The 20075-nt window shown below is 44.5% G+C and overlaps 1 protein-coding gene across 1 annotated transcript in view; it reads right to left on the bottom strand.

The window, feature by feature from the left end:
• CDADC1 (cytidine and dCMP deaminase domain containing 1) overlaps positions 1-20075 on the bottom strand; it is a 221347-nt gene that overhangs the window by 50891 nt on the left and 150381 nt on the right. The window contains 1 exon segment of the mRNA XM_078657341.1: positions 19659-19834. Coding sequence (XP_078513467.1) covers positions 19659-19834 — 176 coding nt within the window.

The raw sequence follows: 20075 nt of genomic DNA, 5'->3' as shown, positions 1-20075 counted from the left end.
AAAGTGAATACATACGTAGATATCAAGCGAGCACTTACCGAATGTCGTTATGATCCAGTTCCAGGCGAAGGTCATATGGTCATATATTCATTACGTTTAAGACGGGTGATCGACTATTTGGACACCCTGCCCGATATGAGAGAACATCTAGACAGAATATATCGTTTTATCCGTACAGGAGCAAATCCAGAAAGTATTCACGAAGCCATGGTTCAAAGAAAAGTCGAGACTCAGCTCATGATTTTAAAGTTTCTAATTAACTGTTTAATTAGAGAGCAAGATTGTCCGGAAAAAGATTGTTCACGTCTCACCCCCAGAAAGTAAATCATTCTACATAGACAGACAGAATCCGTTACGAGAAGTGCATCCAGTCAAGAAAGAGGGTGGGGGTCTAGAACGAGTATTTGTTTACACCCCCATCACGAAAATAGAACTTTTGGAGATGAAAAAGTTAATTCCCTGTCATGATAAAGATCCAGCAGGGTTCCACCGTGAATTAAAGGACATGCTCCGTATGGGAGAATACACGTACCCTGATATCATTAAAATGTTAAAGGTCCTGTTGCCTGCGGGCATATATGAAAAACTCAAGGAAAAAGAATGGGAGGTGGGAGAGAATAAGATAGATTGGTCCGCATTAGAAGCCGAAGATAACACACGAGTACCAGGTACCGGTCTTGGGGATAAAGCTAAAGCTTTGCCCGAACTGTTAATACAAGTCTTGCCAAGATTACTAGCCACGAAAAAGGAAGACTGGGATGCCATCTCAGCCTGTAAACAGAAACAAGATGAAGATACTAGTGATTTTTATTCTAGATTTGAGAAATGTTTTATTATTAATAGTGGTCTGAAAACAAGTAGTGAATCGTACCCTCATCTTTTTGTTACCAAACTAGTCGAGAATTCAAGTCCACAAGTTAAAAATCGAGTCCTGAAAGTCGAAAGTACCTGGCAAGCTAATACTCCGTCACAGATGCTCCAGATGCTCCAGTATCACCAGAACAGAATCAGGGAAGAGCAGGAACATGAAAGAAGACGTATGAAAGACACGAAAATGAAAGTATTAGTTGCACAATCTGTTCCACAAGACAGTCAGAAGAGGGGTCCGAATCAAGCCAGTCATCCTACAGCTCCCGTTAAAGGGACATGCAATTACTGTAAACAGCCAGGTCATTTTATAAACGAATGTGCAGTTCTGAAACATAACATAGCTACTGGTAAGACTAAAGAAAGACCACGTCCGCCTAGACAAGAACATGTTTTACAGAATTCCCAGCCACCGCAGAATGCACAGCAGACAGTTACAGCACCGCAGCCTATCGCTGCAACACAGCACGTTACACAGCAGATGTACCAGTATGCACAGACAGAGTATCCAGATTATCAGCCGTATTCATGAAACAGCCTAGAGAGGGAGGTTGGCTTGCCTCTCATCGAGATTCCTGTAGATCAAGAGGGTCCCTATGTACACAGTCAAGTATTAGGGAAAGACAGAAAGTTTCTGATTGATACAGGGGCAAGTAGGACTACCATCAGTCATGACGAGGTTCCAGGGGCTCCGCTCTCAGGCTCAAGAAATGTTTCCCTTGAATTTTCAGGAAAGCCTATTGTTAATGAAATATCGAAACCAGTTACTCTAGAAGTTGGTCCACTGTCCCGAACTACTGATTTGTTACTCACGAAGTCATGTCCAGAAAATTTGTTAGGCATTAAGACATTAAAAGAATTAGGAGCAGTCATTTGCTGCTCCCCAGAAGGGGTCCGCCTGTTCCTGCGAGATTTTAAAGGTCATTATGTATTACGTGATTTTGATCCAAGATTATTGAATGTACCACAGCATTTATGGGCGCAAGGTCCAACTGATGTAGGTTGTATGCACATTACACCCTATCGTGTCACTCTGAAACAAGGTGTTGTATTACCACGAATCAGACAGTACAAATTGCCACCTGAGGCTGTAGCAGCCTTATCCAAAATTATTGACGAGCTTATTGTTCAAGGAGTGGTTGTAGAAACTGACTCCAATGTATGTAATTCTCCTATCATTCCGATTCTGAAACGTACTGATCCAAATGCACCTCCAGTTTATCGATTAGTGATCGACCTTCGAGAACTTAATAAATGTATCATGCCACAGTACCCAGTAGTCCCAGATATTTCTTCCCTATTGACAGCCATTGATTCTGAAGCCACATTCTTTACAGTTATCGATCTCAAGAACGCATTCTTTAGTGTCCCTATTCATCCAGACAGCCAGTTCCTTTTCGGTTTCTGTTTAAATGGAAGAAGCTATAAATTTACACGAGCACCTCAAGGTTTCACAGAAAGTCCTAGCATTTACAGTCAAGCACTTAAAAGACAACTAGACAATATTCACATGCCAACTGACACTGCCTTACTCCAGTATGTCGATGATCTGTTAATTACAGCCCGTTCTGAACGTGACTGCGAGCGTGCGTCACTTACAGTTCTGTATTTTCTGGCCGAGATGGGGCACAAGGTGTCCCCTTCTAAATTACAATTCTGTGTCCAGCAAGGGGTCTACTTAGGACACTTACTGTCCAAGAGGGGTAGGCAGTTGACACCTGACCGTATCCAGTTAATAGCGCATCTTCCACAGCCCAAGACTCAGAAGGAGGTACGAGCTTTTATCGGCCTCACTTCTTACTGCAGACAATGGATTCCTCAGTATGCATATCTAGCCAAACCACTGATACAGTTAACGACACAGGAGGCAGCCGTATCGACTGTCCTCCCTTGGACCCAGGAACATACACTTGTTTTTAATGAATTAAAGAAAGCTTTATGCCAAGCACCTGTTCTAGCAACACCGAACTACAGTAAGCCTTTTACATTTTTTGTCACTGAACGTGATGGTACTGCATTATCTGTTCTCACACAAGATCAAGCAGGACAATACAAGCCCTGTGCTTATTTTTCTAGCACATTAGATCCAGTGGCCCAGGCTCTGCCTGCGTGCCTCAAGTCAGTTGCAGCCACAGCTCTAGCTATCAGACAAAGTGATTCCATAGTGTTAGGACACTCCCTGACAGTACAAGTTCCACACTCCGTGGAAGTTCTTTTAAACCGAACTCAGACCCAGCATTTGACAATTGCACGTTTAACAGGTTATGAACTGACACTGTTTCAGCCACACATAGAAATCAGACGCTGCAACGTTTTAAATCCCGCTACACTGTTACCGTCAGTTACTTCAAATCCTGCCACACATGACTGTGTGGAAGTTGTTAACACCATGACAAAGCCAAGACAAGACTTGACAGATATTGCATTACCTGATCCTGACCTGACACTTTATGTGGATGGTTCATGTATGAGAACAAGTACAGGAGAACTAGTAGCCGCGTATGCAGTGACTACGGACACTGAAGTTATAGAAACACACCGTATTGACACCCTGTCCGCCCAAGCAGCAGAGCTTGTCGCTCTGACCCAAGCCTGCATACGTGCCAAGAACCTGAAAGTTAACATATATACAGATTCACGTTATGCATTCGGAGTCGTACACGACTTTGGAGTGCTCTGGCAAGAGAGAGGTTTCATGACTTCTCATGGAACCAAGATTCAGCATGGTCTCCTCATTCAAGCTCTGTTAGATGCAATACATTTGCCGACAGCTATTGCCATTATGAAGTGCAAGGCACATACGAAAGTTACTGACATAATTTCCCAGGGTAACGACCTGGCAGATCGAACAGCCAAGCTTACAGCTCAGACTCCAGACATTCCAGTTAACACGACACAGGCGCACATTGCAGAACAGACTACTTGTATGACAGTTAAGGACCCTACACAAGATGTCATAGATATACAGTCACATGCCACTCCAGATGAAATCAAGAAATGGTCCGAACAAGGAGGGGTCCAGACAGATCAAGGATGGTTGACGAAGGGAAAAGCCACATGGTTTCTCCCCGACTCAATGGTTCAAGTCATTATTAATACCGCACATAGTCCAGTACACCTAGGAGAAAAGGCCATGTTAGACAGTATTCAGAACATATGGTTCAACAAGCATTTACGAGCAGCAGCCAAACAGAAAGTGCGTACCTGCATGATCTGTTGTCAGTTCAATCCAGGTAAAAGTGTCCCGGTGGAACAAGGTGGATTCCAACCTCCCGACCACCCTTTTGAAGTCCTCCAGATGGATTATATTCAGATGGAGAGATGTCGAGGTTTCAAGTATGTCCTCGTAGTCGTATGCGCTTTGTCCAGATGGACAGAAGCATATCCAGTTCCAGATTACACTGCCGCGACCATTGCCAGGCAGTTGGTTCGTGAGTATTTTCCCCGCTATGGTTTACCAAGGGTCCTGTATTCAGACAATGGCCAGCCATTCTCATCTGAACTCATGAAACAAGTTTCCCTTCTGTTAGGGTACCAGTGGAAGTTCCATTGTGTACGCCATCCTGAAGCAGCCGGTCTCGTGGAGAGACATAACCAGACTTTGAAAATCCGCATTGCCAAAGTATGTACAGAAAAAGGTGTAGATTGGTTGGTAGCACTGCCAGTTGCCCTTTTTTATATGAGAATGGTTGCACACTCTAGATCAGGTCTGTCCCCGTACGAAGTCGTATTCGGCCGTCCTCCAAATATGTGGGGTACACCTATGCCCCGAAAGATTACAGACGTTTCCAGTAATATGCTGACAGATTACCTAGCTTCCTTGATGTCTGCCCTACACTCTTGTCGTTCACAGGTTGCCGCTGCTTTTCCAGACAACACTGAGGTGAAACCGCATGAAGTCGTTCCGGGGGATTTCGTCCTGGTGCGCAATTTTGATCGTTCAAGTCCGTTGGAGCCCCGTTGGAAGGAGCCCCAGCTGGTGTTATTAACAACAAGGACCGCCGTCAAGCTCGAGGGGCGCAAAGGCTGGGTGCATACCAGCCATATCAAGAAATTCCATGGATTACGGCCAAAGACATTTATCAAGGACTGCCCTATTCTTAAGGACTGCCCAAAGACAGACTCTGAATTCAAACTTCCCCTGTTAGAGAAAACTCCGCAGCAGGAGTATAAAGTAAAACTCTGGTCGAGTAAAATAAGTCAGCCAGTTTAATTGTTTAGGTCCCTCTCGGGTGAAGCGGTTAGACAGGTTCCTGACATGTATGAGATAGACCCACATAGTGAGAGAGTTAGTCAAAACTCTAAAAGATGTATTATCGTTCTATTCTTTTTATTGTTTTTGAGTCTTATGGTTACATGTATAAGTTATGCTTTACATTTATGTTTTCCTATTTCACATGTACATATGTATTCTAATGCTACAGTAGAGCACACATTTAGTGATCTGCCTCCTCACGAGTTATCCTATCGTCTTGCTATGCGTAATAACACATTTATCAGAATGTTACACTATTCACACCAGACCAGCAATGCCACTAATTGTTGGGTGTGTGGTCGACTCCCCCCTTTCCAGACACCGAAGGGAGTTCTGCCACTCTTTCCTTATCCGTTTTCACACAATGGTTCGTGTGGAGCATGGTCCACGTTAACGTCATCCTCAACTGATATGTCCCTTTTGAATCGAACATGTTTCCCAGACAAGCAAGGTCTTCCCCACAGAACAGGTTTAGATCTAGAAAATGAAGTATATGATTTAGGTAATTATTCCTCGAATTTCATGGTCTTGAATGTCCAGTCCAATACTACCCCAGAATTGCCTGCTATTTCAGTACTACCAGTCAAAGGCGAATTATGTGTCAGAAAGAATGGTTCCGCACATGTAGGACATAGTGATTGTACTACTGTGGTCGAGTATAGTGACAGTGGGAAATCTATTTTCAAAGCCTCACGTCATTCTTATTTTGTTTGTGGTCAGACCGCATATGTTCGTCTGCCCCTCGATTGGGATGGAACATGTTACATTGCCTTCCTACTGCCACCAGTTTTTCTAGCCCCATCCGATTATCACAGAAACACACATCTAGTACACGTTAGACATAGAAGGGAGACTGAGTCCCCAATTGTCGATCAAACTGAAACTACTCTAGAACAATATCAAGACTTCAATAAAGGTTTCTTTTTCTTTATAGGCCCTGTCCAGAATAGTAAGTTAATACGTAGGTTAACCAGAACCCTTGAAGCAGTAGTGAATGAGACTACTTCCGCTCTAGGTAACTTAACCGAAGAGCAATCTGCTATGCGTTTTGTTGTGCTCCAAAATCGTCTCGTTCTTGACGTCCTACTGGCCGATAGAGGAGGAGCTTGTAGAGTCATCGGATCTAGTTGCTGCATTTTCATTCCTAATAACGCGCCGTCTTTTTATTCAGCTATAACCAGACTTCATAAAATTGCCCATAAGTTACACCAGAATCCAGGCACCTGGACATGGTCCGGTTGGCTCTGGAGTATCATATCTGCCTGGGGATGGAAAGTATTGTCATTCCTAGGTATAGCAGTAATGATCATATTCAGTTGCTGCCTCTGTTTACAATGTGGCCCTGCGATTTGCGGCTTGTGTGCTACATCCTGTATTCCTAGTCCTAAATCCCGTTCCAAAACAATTCGAGACGAGCAAATGATGCTATATGAACAGATAGATGGTATCATGAATATTGATGTTTCCTGATGGAAACGTAGGGCACAAGGAGGGAATGTGGAAAAGTAAATTTTGCCATGTTATATGTGCCTACGTGTTCCCCATCCTATGTTATATGTGCATGATTAAATATGCATATGTATCCCCCTATGATCGATTAAAGACGCAATCACAGTTGTGTCCAACTCTAGTATGCCAATTTCCAGTTCTCGTGAAAGCAACGAGTATTAGGTCTATGTTGCCACGTTTACAGTGTGCACGTTAATTCACCGCATTGTCCCCGTTTCTAGGCCTCAAAAGGGCCCGGACGCCAGATTCAAGCTCCAGTCTCCTGAACTCCCTCCGAGGAGCGATACAGCCCCCACCTGCATCCCTGACCCTTCACTTACTTTCTGCCGCGCGGTGCCCGGCCCGGCCTGGCTCTGCCTGCCTGTCTGCCAAGAGTATGTTATGCTTCTAGTTATCAGTCCAGCCTCTCGTCTTTGCATTCCTAAGCTACTGAACCGCATCAACAGTTCCAGCCATGGTCTAGTCTTTCTGTCTCCATGTAAGAGAAATACTGTATTAATATTCATAGAATATTCCTAGCTCATGCAATACATGTAGAATTATGCATGCACCAGTCTTAGAGTCAAGTAGCCTCTGCCCTGATAACTTTTAGTTTCTATCAACATGTACTCCAAACACAAGATACCAGATATGCCATAGGTACATGTCGTCCTGACACCGTAGACTTTAGTCTCCTCTTCTAGTGCAGAAGTCATAGCCCCCAGTTCTCCCTGGTAACACGTCATTGCCCGTTTGCGCGCACCACTAGGTTAAAGGTCCCAGCTGCTCTCAGGTAGCCCCCTCCATGTTTCCGCCCACTCATGACATTTCTCTGACGTTTCATACCACATGTCTATGTATACGCCCTGTACACGCCTTCTTGTTACACCCATTTATGCTTATCTTTCGCGACTGCTACGAGTTACGCCTACTGCTACGCCTACTGTATTGAATGTAATGTAATTGTTTTAGTATATATATACTGTGTACTGTTACTGAAAGCCCCCCATGCCATTCCCATTCCCTGGCAGCTGCCATCCATTCTATTTCCGTGCAGGCTATCCCGTTCCTGTCCCTTCCCTTATGCCTGATTAAAGCCTGTTAGACTCAGATACCTCGAATCCTGTCTCTTATTTATTGAGCTATCTGTTTTATTCACTGTATTCAAAAATAGTACCGGTAATTAATTATTTATTTACCACAAATCGTCTAAGTATGGGTATACGAAGACTCCCCTGCGGCGCAGAGCTGCCGCCACCACTGCGACACACTTTGTGAACACTCTGGGGGCCGACTTCAACCCAAAAGGAAGGACTTTGAACTGGTAGTGAGAGGTCCCCACCCGGAACCGAAGGAATCTTCTGTGATCTGGTCGTATCGGGACATGAAAATATGCGTCTTGAAGGTCCACCAAACACATCCAATCCCCCTTCCTGAGATGTGGATATATTTGATGGAGCGCCAACATGCGGAATTTTTCTTTTCGTACATGCATATTGAGTGTTCTCAAGTCCAGAATAGGTCTGTATTCTGCCTTCTGGCCCTTTTTTCTGACCAGAAAATACCTCGAGTATACTCCCTTCCCCCTTTGAGCCACCGGAACCCTCTCGATGGCTGATTTCTCGAGGAGTGTCGCTACTTCTTTCTTCAACATTTGTAGCTGGTGGCTTGACGTTGACATCGGAGGAACTGGAGGAGGTAGACGGTGGAAACGAAGACAGTACCCATTCTGCAGCGTAGACAACACCCATTGATCTTTTGTAATGACCTGCCACTCTGTCCTGTGATGCGCAATGCTTCCCCCCACTGGAGTGGGCAACGGCGCTGGGGGAAGTGAAGACTCATTGCTTCTGCTGAGACTTATTGAAGTTGTTGCCTTGGCGCTGATTCCCATTTCCTTTGGAATTGCGTTTGCCTTTGTACTGCGATTTCTGTTGGCCTTGTTGGTTCTGGCCCTTCTGCCATTGAGGGGTTTGAACCCTCTGCTTCGAAGTTCCCTTGTTGTCCGAACGGAACTTCTTCCTGAATTCTTTTTTCTTTTCAAGCCCCACGGCTTTGAGGGTGTCCAACTCAGTCTTCATACGCTGCATCTCCTCATCAGCACTCGCACCAAATAGAGACTTGCCCGAAAAAGGAAGGTTTAGAATCCTGGCTTGAGCCTCGGGTTTTAATGCCGTAAGGCGCAACCATGAGGATCTCCTCGCTGTGATTCCATGCGCATAACCATGTGCAGCCAGCGTTGCCCCATCTGCCGCCGCTCCTATAATCTGATTGGAGACTTGACTGCCCTCCATCAGAACCTCCTCAAAGTCCTTTCTATCTTCCTGAGGAAGTTTCTCATAAAATCTCTGTAGTGAGTCCCACAGAGATCTATCATACCTGCCGAGCAGCGCTCCCGCATTGGAGACTTTGAGGAAAGAAGCGGAGGTGTTACAGACTCTTCTCCCCCAGGAATCTTGCACCTTGCTGTCCTTATCCGGAGGCACCGTGGATGAGGAAGCTACCGCATTGGATTTTCTAGCCGCCGCAATGATTACTGAATCAGGCGGGGGATCAGATTTCAGGAACAGAGGATCCTCATCAGGAGGACGATACTTCTTGAGAATCCTCGCTGGGACGGACTTCACCGTTGCCGGCGTCAGGAAGACTTCATTTACTGGGTCCATTATACCTGGGACCATCGGCAACAAGGGTTTGGGTGTCGTTCTGTGCTGTAGGGTTTCAAATATGACTGTCGTCTTGATCTGTGGAGCAGTCATAGGCACTCCTAGCTTTAGGGCTCCCCTGCCCAAGATATCCTGGAATGAAAAAATATCCTCAGTTGGAGATATCCTTGAGCGTGGACTGTTTGTCAAGGTCGGAGAGTAATCCCTGTGAGAGCGGGTCCTCGAAGAACTTGAAGAGCTACGGGTCCTCCTGGACCTAGATCTTCTACTTGAGCGCGTTCTAGAGTGCGATCGGTCTCTACGACGAGATCCTCTCTTACTTGAGTGCCGAGAACGTGACCGTTCCCTACGGCGATGAGCTTGGTCTCGATATGCTTTCAGCCGATCAGCTGTCTCCTTGTCCTTGGCCCAGTGGTGAAGAGGTCTATACCACCGTGGGGACAGACGAACAGGAGATTTGTGTGCGGAATCCTTCACTGGTGAACGTGATCTTGGAGGTTGATCCGCTTGAGCCTGTTGCGATCTTGCAGGGGACTTGGATCTCTCCCTATCCGAAACACTGTTTCTTCCATCCGAGGATCCGCCACTGCGAGATGCTGAGGAAGATGAGGATAGGCTCACTTTAGGTCTAGAGGAAGACCTGGAACGAGATCTCTCCTCTGTGACCCTCCTTCTCTTGGCCGGAGGCTCCTTTAGTGGAGATTGTCCCACCTCCGCAGCTGATGCAGATCCTGGAGAACCTAACTGAGACCTCAATAATTGAGACTGGTCCAATGGTTCACCCTCCTTTTCCTGCAGAACCTGCTGCAGAGGCGACCTCTCCTGCGATCTTGCGGGAGAGATGTTCAGGGGCTGCGAAACACTCCGTTCTCTGGATCTCCGCTGATCCATCGACGGTGGCTGTATCGACGCCGAGCGCCGAGCAGGTAGGCGCTCCCTTGACGTCGACCGTGGTTTCCTCGATGCCGACCTCGGGTGACGATGAATGTCCTTCGGCATAGAGCCCCTCGCCGTCGTAGGTTGTCTACTCGACGACGACTGAGGCTGCTTCGACGCCGATCGCCGGTGCTCTGTCGGCGACGGGGTGTGCCTTGAGGCCGAATGCGACGGAGGCTGCCTCGACGTCGAACGCCATTGATCGGGCGTCGACGTAGGCTGCTTCGACGTCGATCGACTATGTGTCGATAGAGGCTCCCTCGACGTCGAACGACCATGACTAGTCGTCGACGGAGGATGGCTCGACGCCGAACACCGGTGGCCAGGCGTCGACGGAGAATGCCTCGACGTCAGAGCATGACGATGCTGCTTCGACGTCAGGTGGCTCGCCGTCGAACTCTCCCGCTTCGACGGTGACCTATCCCTCGACGCTGTCTGTAGCGGAGGTACCTTTGATGTTGACGCTGAAGACATCTTCTTCGTCGCCGTCGACTGCTTCTCCAACGCCGATCTCGACGCCGAATGTGAACCAGTCGGGGCTTCTTTCGACGTCGACCGCGTCTTCCGACTTTTCTGCTTCTTGGGAGATCTTCCTCTCTCAGAAAGCCCATAAACACGAATTCTCTCACGTTCTTTCAGAGTTCTGGATGATAAAACCTGGCAGTGTTCACAGGTTTTCGATGAGTGAGAGTCTGGTATGCACAGGATACACACTGAATGAGTGTCAGTCTTGGCCATCTTCCTTCCACATGAAGGGCACTTGTCAAAGAGTGAAGGCATCTCTGACAGAAAAATTACCTTTTTTAAGCCTAAAAAAGGTAGAAGTAACACCCTAAGTCAAAAAGACGTCGAGTGAAAGCAAAAAATTGTAGATAACAAGAATATTTTTTGACAAAAAGTCAAAAAGAAAGGGAGCTGTTTCACCAGGGTCCTGACTGAAGGAGCCGGAAAGAACAACTGACCTAACTGTCACCCCTGAGGCATGATGGGAAGCCTGGGGTCATGGCTGCCTTAAAGGCACGGTGCCAGTTTTTGTTGAAAATGGTTTCATTTTCTATGCTATTGTTTTGCAATGCAGCCTGAGGGCTAATAATGTCTATTTGCAAGCAATTTTCAGGATTTATGAGTAGTCTACTCATTAAAACACAAAGTTCAAAGGTTATTTGACCTAATGTGTTTTTATTTTGCTTCCTTACTAATTGCATTGTGTGTATATGTGCTTACATTGTTCTTAGCCTCAGTTATGGAGCTGCATTGGTATGAGAAAAATGATATATGTACATACATATATGTGGAGCGAGATATATGTGTTTTTTACATATATATTTTTACATTGTTTCCGGGGTCCCGCACATGGGCGGGAATATTCAGTGCTTATGACTATTGATGAGGATCCCCTGGAAGAGAAGCTGGCAATGATACCAAAATATTTGGTGCACATTCGGCTAGAGGAGCAATGGCTTTTTGTCTGGGTGCATGCTTGGAGGATCTTATGCGCGCTGCAGACTGGTCTTCGGCCTCCACTTTTAAGATATTCTATTTGAAGCTGGTGGTGGATGTACCCAATTGGTGGTAAGTAAGCTTCAATTCTATTAAAGAGACCGAGGTGAGGATTATCCCACCCAGCGCTCAAAGAAACGTGACCCTACCCCATTCTGGAGTAAGTACTTTGGTTTTTCTCTCTATGGGGATTCGCTGTGATATTGTTTCATGAATTAAATGTTTGCCTATCTTTGCAAGGATGTCGTTTTCTGCTCAACGAAGATAAGATGTTTGTTTAGACTCAGTTCAGACCAAAAATGTGGTTAGAACAAGAAAATAAATGTTAAAAGCACAGATAAAACTTCATTGCACCATATTTTTTTCACACATTTGCTGAATGCGGGTCCTGTATTGTTTTTGCAGTCAACCCTTGACCCCCAAAAATGATAAATAAATACCAAATACAATAAAGCAATTAGAACTAATGTGCTTCTTTCCAAAAACTCCAAAGGGCAAGATTTGTGGCAGCTTTGCGTTTGTGCTGAACTGGTTGGTGTAGCAACAAGTAACTGTTTGTAGGTCGAGTAAAAATATTTACATCTGCTTCCGGCTGGTGGAGTGTTCACAGTAGAGCATTGGGGATTCTAATTTTTTTGTTTTATATTGTGGGAACTTGACCCAGAGTATCAAAGCACCTTATATGAGCACCAGTTGCATTACAAACAGACATATTCATTTTTTTGCTAGGCACGGGAGATTAAGTGATCTGCTCAGAATCACAGGATGTTGAGCGTCATTGCCGAGACTCGAACCCGGTTCCCCAGCTTCGAGGTCGACCGCTCTAGCCCTTAGGCCACATTATCTACATGCTCCTGTATCAAGAGTTAGACTGGATCAGAAAATACACAATTAGGGGTGTGGCCGACATCATGTAAACTAGAATCATGTGCCTAAGAAATTCATAAAGTTGCATTTAAAAACGGATAATAAAATGGCAAAATGTTACATGAGACCTGTGCACAGCACAGCCAGGCAAGACACACAAACTAGCATCCTTAAACAATATTGATGTAGGGAGTCTGTCATGGGCCCTTGTAGTCAGTGCAAGGAAGGATATGGGTCAGCACCGAGAGTGACCGATAAGGGAAATACCTTTTTGTTCTTGCAGTCTGAAGCTGCAACTAAGTACTTATAGAGTATGCAAGCTTGCAAGAGAAGCAATGGTGGTGATCAGACTTAGGAGCCCGGGGGTGTGTTGGTGACTGTACGTATGAAAAATAATGTGCTTAACAAGTGCAGCTTTTTGGTGTTCTAAACCCAGTCTGGTAATTGGCAAGCTATCTGTTTTGGTCACCTTCCAATGTTAAAAGTGCTCTCTCAGGTGCAAATAAAAACAACGTTTACAAAATGCTTTTTAAGGTCTTTCAATGTCTTTAAATTCAAATAGAGTTGTTATTTTGGTAACAGTTGTTTTTCTAAATTCTGTTGTGGAAGAAGACTGCTTATTCTCTTTGCATCTGTTATATAACACAATTGCAATTAAACCTTATCCTAAGCTATTGTGTTATATCAAACACCTAGAAACAGTCTTTATAAATGGAAGACCTCATTTATGAGAGTTATTAACTGCCATAACTGCTGCCCAGGAGGAGTCTATAGTGGAACTGCCTAAAGAGAGTAGAGTTTAGACTGATGAGTGATAAGAGCACCATTTGAAGTATGATTGTAACAAAATGATTTATAAAAACAATTTGCAACAAGAGGACAAAAAGTCACAACAAGTGAAGCCACTGGTTCCTTAGCCCGATTGATAATCATCTTTTTGTATTGTTTCTCTAAAAGTAATCGCTTTAACAGAATATTCTACTATTTATTAACCCAACAATATCCCTTCGGCTACCTGAAGTGACAGTGACTGACTCATTCAAGTGTATTGCATGATTTTATTCAGTTTCTCGATTTAGAGTGTTTTCAGAACATTTTGGTTTATTTTGTCACATGCAATGCTATGTCAAAGTAAAAGTTGTATCTTTGAACTCGTAGACTCTGTTAAAAATTGCATACTCCAGTATTGTCCCTTCTCCAAATGGGCACATAGAGCACTGCAATTGTCTTTTCAATGCATTAGTGATTTTAGCTAATTTATTCCAAAATTGTGCTTTAAATACACTTTTGATTTAATCGTTTTCAAAATTATCACTGGACAGGGGAATCTCCTATCAAAATCTTATTATGAGGAAGCCTGGCTTGCTGAAATTCAGATCGGTTATTACATCTGACTTTTAGCAGTGCCTAGTTGAGGATGTGGATGGAGCTAATAGAGTAAGTGGGTAGAGCCAGGAGAGGAAGTGGGTGGAGCTGGCAAAAGTAGGTGTGGCCTCAGACAAACATTTGAGCACCTGCACTTCATATTTTACAAATTAAGCACTGTTTTTTTTTACAATGCTGGTGTTTTCCCTCTATTGAAGATGTTCGCATCCATGAGTTGTGAACTGGTCACTGACTCCGTATCTCCTTGTATGAAATGACGGGTCGAATCAGGATGTGTAAAAAACAAAAAAAACTTATGGTAAGATTCGCGCGAAGAATGCTGGAGTCTGAGCAGCGACAGGGGACTATGTTGTACATGGCTGCAGAGACTGAAGAAGGACTTATAAACTGTATGTTTTGGTTTTCCTGGTGTTCATGGGAAAAGTCGTTTCTATAATGCGTTAATGGCTGCTGTGTTTGATGATCTGGGTATTTACCATGGGTCATTCCTTTTGTCCCCGGCTCCTCTGGGTCTTCTGGTCCAAGTCCCATCCTCCCCCCAGAAAATAGGGGGGAAAATGGTGCATTCTTGTAGGAAAGGGCCCCTTTTTGCCTAGTTACCCCCCACTTTTTGCCTGATTTCTGATGCACTTTGACTTAATGTGCACTGGGTGCCTGTTAATCAGGTTTCCAGTGCCTGTGTACTTTCCCAAAACTGTACATTTGTTTACACAAATGGCACACATATAAGCCACCTGTAAAAGGCACCACTGGTAGCAAGGACCTTGTGACAAGGGAGGATCTCTAAGGGCTGTCACATGTATCGTGCCACCCTCAGAGACCCCTCAACAAACACATACCCACTGCTATTGCAGACTGTGTGTTTAGGTGCAGCTAAAACTGAAGAGTCAACATGGCACACATCCCTATGATCCCGAGGTGGACACGTGATCAGTTGACACGGGGTCCGATACATGATTGCCGGTACGTGAAGACGTGGCAATCATAAGGTCCAGTTATTAATAAGGTGTGAAGGCTGAGAATAGAGAACCCCATCTTTGCCCTGATGAAGTTGCTGAAATTGGAGCAACGAAACATGTTGGTTCTAAATAAATAATGATGGTATACAAGTAACCATTTTTTAATTGGGAGGCTTTGCAGCACAGGAATAAAAAGATTGATAGCCAGCAAAACCTCACCAGGCTTTTACCTTTTTCTTATGGGGTCGCAGGTGTATTTATACACATTTTTCACAATAAGTGTTTGTATTTGTTCACTGTCTATTTATTTGTCACTATTCTCACATGTGCACATTTGAATGTTAGTGTGTACTTCTTTTGTCTTCACACAGAGAGAGTGACCGATGATGAGAAGTGGGTATACCAGCAATTGCTAGCCGGGAACCCCCTCGGGTGTTGCAACCGTGAGGCACTCTCTCTGCTCGCACATTTTTCTGTTTGTAGTGAGTGGTTACCTGTGTACATATTTTTGTTTCTAAATTTATACATCTTGACCTGTTGAATAGTGTTATTTCACACATTCAGGGGACAGCTACTGATAATGGTATATCAGACTCCGGCTACTGGTCTAGTACACTGATGTTTTATGGATTAGGTAAGGCTCTTGTTGATTGACACACATCCCTATGTGCCATGCCTCCAAACCGCTGTGGCATAGGTAAGTCACTCCTCTAGCAGGCCTTACACCCCTAAGGCAGGATGCACTATACCACAGGTGAGGTCATAGCTTCATGAGCAATATGCTCCTACAGTGTCTAAGTCCATTCTTAGACATTGTAAGTGCAGTGAACCCATATCGAGTACATGGGCTGGGAGTTTGTCATTACGAACTCCATAGCTCCATGATAGCTTTACTGAATGCTAGGACGTTTGATATCAAACTTCTCAGCGTAATAAACCCATACTAATGCCAGTGCCTGATTTATTATAAAATGCACGCAGAGGACATTTTTGAGATGCCCCCTGAAAAACAACCAACTCTCTAGTGTACAGCTGCCTGGTCTACACCAGCATGCCACCCTCAGACATGTTCCTGACCCCCTGATTTGGGAGCCCTTCTGCTCTCGTGGGTCAAGGAGCAAAGCCTGCTTGGGGTGGAGGTGCTTATCACCTACCCCCAAGTACGAACAGCATTCAGGGTGGTGAGCCTTGAATGCTTCCTGCCCTTTGTTATGCTAGCCAGGGCCACTTCAGCTAGTGGAGATGCCTGCCCCTCTGACCAAACCCCACTTTTGGCGGAAAGGTCGGCAGGAATATTAGTAAGCAGGAGAGGTGTGTCCCCTCTTTCTCAGGACCACGCCATGGGTGTCCCGGACCGAGGTGACCCACTCCTTAGAAAATCCTCCATATTGGATGGAAGGATTTTAGCCAATCAGGTCAGGGATACACCCTCCCCCAAAGGGAGGGGACATATAAAGGGTGTAGTAACCCTAAAAGTAAACAGCCCATTAGCTACTACCTGCCAGTACCTGTAATGCCCCTAAATTCAGTATTTACGGGCACCCCTGAACCCTGATCCTCAGATTCCTGCAACCTACGAAAAAGGACAATAAAGATGCCGTGCAGCCAAGCCTGAAGACTACTACTGATTTGGCTCCAGCCCTACGGGCCTGTCTCCCGCTTAAACACTCTACAAAGAAGACAACGCCTGTCCTGCAGCCAGCGACTTCCAGAACCTGAGGAAGACTGCTTGCACTGCAACAAAGACCAGATCTCCCGAGGACAGCGACTCTGTCCACAAGAAACCCACTCCTAGAACTCCAGATCCAGCTGGAACCTTCATGCTTGCCCACTCTGTACGGGACGCCCACGGCCCAAGTTTTAGTGACTCACCTGTCCAGTGAAGTCTCTGCCACAATCCTGACCCTGAAACCATTGGTGGCTGACCTCTCCTGAACTCTACAAAGACGTCTGCAACCTCCTCTCGAACGGTCCCGCTGACCGCAACTGGCTCAGGTAAGGAAGTTCCCTAGTCCAAAGGAATCCCAGCATCCTCAGCCCCGTCTTTGGGAAGCCCAGACAACAGTACCCAGGCATCCACCAACACCTCTACTTACCTGTCCAGCTGTTGGTCATCTTTGTCAAGCCTCCTGGTTCAAACCTGCAGCCTCTTTGTGCAGCTGAGATTCCCTATTCACTTGCATTAGGCGCTTGACACTGATTTGCACCCTGCCACCCCTGTGTCGCTGGTGGTGTATGGTTGGTATTGCCTTGTTGCCCGCCTGTACCTGCCTAAAGCCCCGGACCCTTTGCCCTGAAACTGCGGGTACCTACCTGCAGCCAGCACCTCTGTGGGTGCCCCCAGTCTCTATTGACTAACATTAGGCTCAGTGACTTGCATTCGGCCGCCCAGTGCTGGTGCAGTACCTACCTTGATCTGACCCTTGTCGAGTGTTGGTCTAGAACCCCGAAGACTGGATGTGTTAGTCGAGTACTTACCTGTAAATGTGCATAACTGTTTTTCACCCATAGGATTGCATTGCAGTTCTTGATATTTGCACGGTCTCTTTTTTACATTGCTACGTTACTGCTACTGTTGATCGACATCACAAAGTACTTTCAGTTTCACTGTAAAATATTTTTATTGCCTTTGCAAACAGATTCCTATTGTACCTAAAAAGTTTTGCTATTTTAAATTGGTACTTACCTGCAACTGAGTTTCTAAGGGTTCTAAAATAAAAGTAACAAAGTAATATTTTCAATACAAAACAATTGGTCTTGGATTCAGTCTTTGGGTGTGTGTAATCTTTTTCTTGCCTTTGTGTGTACAACAAATGCCTAACGCAGCCCTCTGATAAGCCTAACTGCTCAACCACACTACCACAAAAGAGAGTACGGTATTATCTACTTTGGCCTCTGTGAAGCCTCGGGGATACACTGGACTCTGTGCACAATATACCTTACTTTGGTATAGTATATACACTGCCAGCTTCCTATAATTCTTCAACATATTTGTCACTATATATTCAATTGTGTTAGCTTTTAAAGCATAGTAAATGATTACCTTATAGTGCCCCAGTATACGACAATCTTTATTAGGGCTCCTCAATGACTCCCTCACTGTCACCCCCCAACAGGGTTTCTCATTTCTCCATAGCCCCTCTCTCACAATTATTTTCTTTGTTTTATAGTACCTCTCATACCAGTGTAGGCGCACATCACACACATACAGACACAATGAATCATGGATGTGGAAATCAGTGTATAGAAAATGTGACATAAGGCAATGGGGACTACAAGGTGTAGGATTCACTTACCATACGACTGGCAGCCATCTCTTTTTCGTTGAAAATAGTGCAATAACGGGAGAAAACCCCTACTTTCACATAGAATATCAATAGTCTAGCCTTTATTTTTCCGTTGGTTTTTTTCATATTTGCTGTATGTTCTTATGACTGTCTTTTAACTCTGGATGGCAATCAGTACCGCAATTGGCATTCTTGAGCAGTTTATTACAGGAATTGACTTGGATGCCGGCGACGTAACAATACAACTATGATTCAACTAGACTATGGTATAACACCATGCACCATATTTACACTCCACATAATACCACTCAACAACACAATTCAACTACACTATACTCAATGCCACATAAATAAACTCTATGCCACATACCAATCACCATAAACTCCACACCATACCACATAATTACACTCAACATAATTTCACTCAATGCCAGTTCCATGCCACACAATTGAACTCCACAAAATTCCATTCCACACCACATAAGTCTACACCAAACCCCATAATTCAACTACACACACAATTCCACTACACACCACATATATTCAATTCACAACACATAATTCCACATCGTGGTAAGAAATGTAACACTGCAAACTTCCACTCCACTACATGCCACTCCACAACACACAATTCCACTCCACATAATTTGTATGCACTCAATGCCACATATTTCTACCTACATAATTCCACAACACATAATTTCACCTCACACAACTCCACTCAACACCCCACAATTCCAAACCACACTATTACACAACAAACAATTCCAATCCAAGCCACATAATTCCAATACACAACACACCACATAAATCCAATCCACACCACACAATTACACATCATGTCACAAAATTCAACAGCACACCACATAATTAAACTCCACTAAATACCACTCCACAACACAAAATATCATTCTACACAATAACACTCCATAACACACAATCCCACTCTATATAATTCAAGTGAACCCAATACCACATAATTACTATCCACATAATTCCACAACACACCATTCCACATAATTTCACAGCACAAATCCACTCCAAACACACAATTCCACGCCACACAATTACACAACTAACTAATCCCATCCAACCCACATAATTCCACTACACACCACATACAAACACCCCATAACACATAGGTAAAAGACATTGCCATTTACAATGTCAATAGTTCTAAATCAAACAAATTCGAGACCAATTGTATTTCCACTGCTTGTTTGTTGTACCTTTCGTGCTCTGAACAGTTGTAAACTGTCTTATAACTTGATCACATCCATTCATTCAATTGCTCTGAACCACTGTAAAATGCATTTTTTTCATTGCTCCACATTCACGTCCTCTTTGGAAAGCGCTTCTGGATTAATTGTATGTGGTCTAGAAATTGAAACATATAAATCAATAAAAGACAGCGAACAATATTCCCAAATAGACAATATTGCCATACCTGAATGTTAAGGCATTCTGTTCGGCGTGTATAATGTACCTAAACTTTCTGATTTCTCTCTCTTTTTGCTTGTCATCCATGTGTGGAAAATCAGCATACTCCGAGCCTACAGGAAAAGCGTTATATCCACAACCTATGAAATACATGGTTCCAGTTCCATCGCAATGGTGTGCGCTCTGCAAAACAAAACACGAAGCAAATACTGTGATTTGAAGATCATGGTTGGTTTAGAATGATTTCCTTTATTTTTCTAAATGCAGTTTCAGATCTAGGATACGTAGCAAGAACATCAATCGGATAACTCTGCAGATGCTCTCGTTGCCTTTTGGGTAGGTCTGCACAATACCGCAAACATACATACAAGAATATAGGAAATTCCACCTAAGTTCTGTTGGGTTCAAAATATGCAGACCTGTT

The sequence above is a fragment of the Lissotriton helveticus genome, chromosome 8 (genome assembly GCF_964261635.1).
Source record: "Lissotriton helveticus chromosome 8, aLisHel1.1, whole genome shotgun sequence".
Classification (NCBI taxonomy): Eukaryota; Metazoa; Chordata; class Amphibia; order Caudata; family Salamandridae; genus Lissotriton; species Lissotriton helveticus.
This window is presented reverse-complemented; position numbering and strand designations above follow the sequence as displayed.